Source organism: Scardinius erythrophthalmus (genome assembly GCF_964197995.2).
Source record: "Scardinius erythrophthalmus genome assembly, chromosome: 9".
Taxonomy (NCBI): domain Eukaryota; kingdom Metazoa; phylum Chordata; class Actinopteri; order Cypriniformes; family Leuciscidae; genus Scardinius; species Scardinius erythrophthalmus.
The window spans coordinates 5,300,876-5,305,832 of record NC_138229.1 but is presented as its reverse complement, the minus strand read 5'-3'; the positions used below and the strand labels follow the sequence as shown (position 1 = coordinate 5,305,832).

The 4,957-nt window shown below is 36.2% G+C and overlaps 1 protein-coding gene across 1 annotated transcript in view; it reads right to left on the bottom strand.

Annotated features, from left to right (window-relative positions):
* The window catches only part of LOC308696695 (polymeric immunoglobulin receptor-like), a gene marked incomplete at its 5' end in the record, with an annotated part of 37,724 nt that extends 35,687 nt beyond the window's left edge, over positions 1-2,037 (bottom strand). Inside the window, 2 exons of the mRNA XM_081375590.1 lie at positions 832-1,143; positions 2,034-2,037. Coding sequence (XP_081231716.1) covers positions 832-1,143; positions 2,034-2,037 — 316 coding nt within the window. The remainder of the gene's footprint in view (positions 1-831; positions 1,144-2,033) is intronic.
* Between the last annotated feature and the right edge of the window lie 2,920 nt (positions 2,038-4,957).

Sequence of the window (4,957 nt, the reverse complement as noted above, 5' to 3'; positions counted from 1 at the left end):
CACATGCCTGTCCTGTCTCGTGTAGCACATGTGGTGTTTGTGTTCCTGTCTCTGTTTTGACCCCACCCTCCTTGTTATCTCATTATTGGTTTCATTTGTCCCACCTGTTGTTCCCTCATCACCTGCCTGATTTGTCCCTTTTATAAGTTCCTTTGTGTTTGCAGTCTTTGTCAGATTGTTGTCTTGTTTACGTCTCCTGCTCTCCTGTGAAACCCCAGTATGTGTTGTTTTTGACGTTGTTTTGTTTGATATCATGTTTTCCCCCTTGTGGGTTTTTGTTTCATTTTATGTTTCTATATGACTTTTTGAAAGTTATATTAAACTCTCTTAAAGGGGTTCACAAACTGTCTACATATGTTCACCATGGTCCATTTCTATGATAAAGAGTATACATGCTAATCTTATAAATCTGTAAACTAATCACATCTTAGTAATATAAGTCAAAATTGGAATCACTTTCAATCTTTTTTAAAAGTATTTTTTTTTTACATATGTATCATTAGATATTTGAGTATGTTGAAACCCAATTCTTTAAAGGTGTAATTCGGTTTGCTTGTGTGTACAGAAATACATATTATAACCCAACAACACTTAGCCTACCTTTTATATTATTTACAATGTTATCTATAGCTTCATTATTTCATTTTTATATTGTATTATATTATATTTATAATAAATATATAACCCAACAACAACACTTACCTTTTATATTATTTATAACGTTATTTATAGCTTCATTATTTCATATTTATATTATATTCTGTTTTAACAAATTGCATTGTCAGAAAAAAAACTGTAATTCGTATCGTAATTTGGAAAGAAGTTTTTTACCTGATTGTACCGTCAGATACAAATAATAACCAGCGTCTACAGTGCCACCAATCTCCACAGCGCACCAGTAATATCCAGAGTCGGAGATCTCCAGTTTGTCCCATCGCACTGTAAAAATACTCTGGTCTGGATAATCAGTGATGGAATATTTTCCTTTCTTTCCTGCATATATATGGCAAGTGCCCCAATTTCCCCCCCAACACAAATATTTGCGGTTTTCTTTATGTTGTTTATCATACACACATGGAAGAATGCCAGATGATCCAGATTTCACTGCTATATTAAGTTTCAGTGTATTAACTCTAGCAGCACCTGTAGACAAGAAGAAACGGGGGAGAAAACATAAAACACAAACTGCACATGATGTAGTAGAATTATAACTTTAACCATTTAAAAATTTAACAACAGACTGTACAATGGTTTAGTCAGTAGCGTACCGTGGGGTTTCAGTCAGGGCCTTCAGTAACGATCTACCCCCCCCCCCCCCCCAAAATAAAATAAAAATACAATCATGCACTGTATGCACTGCGTAACATCAACGACGAGACAGCTGATCTTCAACCTCAGCGCACACGTACACCACTGTACATTATAAAAGCTGAGCTGAAACATCTCGCGCACGGATGTAAGTTAGTAATACAAATAAATAAAACATCTCCGGTTAACTAGCAGGACATTAATTTTCGTTTGTTGAATAAGATGCATTCTAGCGCTGAAATGTGTTGTTCAAGCTGAGTGCTCGTTGCCGCTGTTATCAGTGGCGCGGATACAGTGTTCTCTTGTGGCTCGCGCACAGTTTTCACTCAGATGCGCGCTTCAATCTAGCGCCGTTGCGGAGACTTTCTATTCGTTGAAATCTTACAAAACAAAATGCACACAAACGCCTTGCTTGATATACAACCACTGATGAACATATTCGGTAAAATAAAAATAAAGAACTATACAAGTGTGGACTCGAACCCATAACCTCTGACACACTTGGCTAAGGTTCTACCACTGGACCATCGTCGAACACTAAAGTTGCATAGTTATCAATGGATTTACTCACGTGGAAATTCTCGGTATTAACAAAATTGGTAGATCTAGAATGACAAATGTACCCAAAATGACCCAATGTACTAATAAAATTTATTTCTGGACATCGTAATGTTATTTTTCCTGAAAATTGTTATTGTACACAAACATGTATTGTATCTGCCCACCCATGTCGATGACATCAGCGCGGGCTAGCCGTCGACACATCGCTGGGCCTCTGGGGCGTTCTGTCATACGCATCACAATTTGATTGGCTGATAAAACACGTCAGTCAAAGTTATGATCAATTGGAAAACGGCAGCTTCAACGGAAGGCTAGCTATACTACTAGTGCTGGTCCACGGCGTTTAGATGACATATGTAAAATCCAGCTCAGACTCACAAAAAATAACCATATTCTTTCTGGAAATATAATTGTAACGTACTGATAGACAGTAATTGAATTTAGACATGTTCAGACACACATTAATTTAATTTTAGAAAAAAAAAATTCTATTTTGACAGGGCCAGCAGAGAAGGCCCTGCTGGCTCTGACGGCACACCACTGGGTTTAGTAATACTTTAAACAAATTTTTTTTTATATATATATATATATATATATATATATATATATATATATATATATATATATATATATATATATATATATATTTTTTTTTTTTTTTTTTTTTTTTTTACCTGAGATGTAAAGTAAAATCCCAGAGAGAATCAGAAGGTAAATCATGTCTATAGCGGAGTGTGTGTGCTATAGCTGAGTGTGTGCGCTATAGTGCAGTGTGTGTTCATGAGAGGAGCTGGTCACTTCTTGAACTGTCTCTGTTTCCTCCTGTTTCCGTTTCAGAGCAGAAATATCATCATCGCCTGAAACCACATAAGCGTCAGCAAGTGAACAAAGTAGCAGCAGCAAACTCAAACTAGCCACAACACAACAACAATCAACATTTTACTTATGGCTAATTTGATTTGTGAACAGGTTAAAGCATGTTAAAAGATACTGTAGTAGTGGTATAATCTGAATAAGCAGATTCTCTTGTTCAATTTGATATAAAACATTTACTTAAAAATACTAAATAAAACACTTTCTTCACCCACAATTACTGAACAAAAGTTACATTGTTCAAGTCACCATTTTGACAAAACTGTGAAAGTGATTAACACAAATTGCTATGTTTTGTTATTTAGTTTTTTAATCATGGGTTTTACAATATATATATTTCAAATATTACAACACAAAATATTTCAAAACACAATTCATAGCAAAGAATATGGGAAATTATATTAAAGTTTGAGATAAAAAGTATTGCAAACATCCCCAGTGTCTCATATTTCCTTGTCATCCTTTAAAATATTTAAAAATGTGTTGTGGCTACATTGGTTCCTGTAGTGAGCATGCAAGTAAAATAATAATGTGTGAGTGTGAATCTGCACTGTGGCCTTTGGACAGAAACCAACCACAAAAACACACGAGTCAGTAAAGAAGCAAAACATTCACGCAGAGACTGACCTCAGCTCCACTGGCACTGTTCACCACATGGACATCAGATACAGTGTGATACATATATGGGCAGACAAAAAAAAAAGATGTCTCTGTTGACGGCCATTCAAAAGAAAAAAGTAGTGTATATCCAGAATATATAGCAACATATTACATGCACCAGACGACAGACCAGGGACGGTTGTAACATTTTTGACATTTCTGTCTGTATCTTGGAGTTTTTTTAAGCAAGTTCAAAATGTGATTCAGGAACTTGTTACAAGTGTCAGCTATTAAATGACATGGCTGTTATCTTTGCAGCACAAACAGAAATATGTGTGGCTTAGTTTCAAACGAGGAGTGAAATGTTACAATACACCCAGCATAGTCCGGGTTAGTTGAAACATACCCAGAGGTGAGATGTAACATTAGAAAATGTATAAAAAGTTAATTTTGAAAGGTTTTTATTCAACACAAGCATTTTAACATAATTGGTGTGTGTGTGTGTGTGTGTGTAACAAAACTGAATAAAATGAGCAAATGTGCACCAGCTTCAACAATTGAACACTATTTGTGTGTTTGTGTGTGTTGTAGTTGCAAAAATTGGAAGCGTTAACGTGTTAAAATCATTTCAGGTCTCCCTATACACATTACAAAACAAGACAGGACAATAGAACATGAAGCCAAAGGCTATCAAAACAGAACACACACACACACACGTTAGGTTTCAGTATGTGCTTGGTACGTTTTTCGTCTTCAAACCAAACTTGGGTCTCCAGCCAAACTTTAAATCCCGTCTGGCTAGCACACTTCTCATAATGTTTACGCATTATGTCAGTAGGTGAAGAGAAGACGGTCCGTTGAACAAGCGTCTGGATGCAGTCTCAGGATAAAGACTTGATGCTTGATGACTTGATACTTGAGTCAATGGTGTTAAAGTTAGAATCAATTTCTTCCATGTTAAACAAAGAAATGATGACAAACTTGCAATTTTAGTTTGACTCTGTGATGGTTGAGGAAGTTACACATGTCTTGATGTGTTGAGGCCTGTCTTGATGTGGTGTGTGAGCTCTGAGGCCGGGTGAGTTCACACTCGAACAGCAACCAGAAGACGCAGAAAAGAGAGAGGAGAGACTGGACTTTAACTCTTCATTGAGCCAATAGGAACTTAACCCATCACAGAAAACCTTCTGCATTTTTACATTATCAATGTCAAAATATCACACAATTTTCTGTCTTTGAGGGGACATTTGGAGAACGACAAACACATGGGTTTCCATGTTTTATGGGGAGTTTAGACATAATGATTTTTATACTGTACAAACTGTATTCTATCCCCTAACCCAAAACAATCCTACACATCTCAGAAAACCTTCTGCATACATTTTCAAAAAACATAATTTAGTATGATTTATAAGCTATTTTACTCCTGGGTTCCAAAAAAAGTCCACAAGATCAAAATTTCTGCTATTTTCTGGTACACTTTGTGCTCGTCACACACACAAACACACACACACACACACACACACACACACACACACACACACACACACACACACACACACACACACACACACACACACACACACACACACACAAAAGGAGTCAAAATATTTTT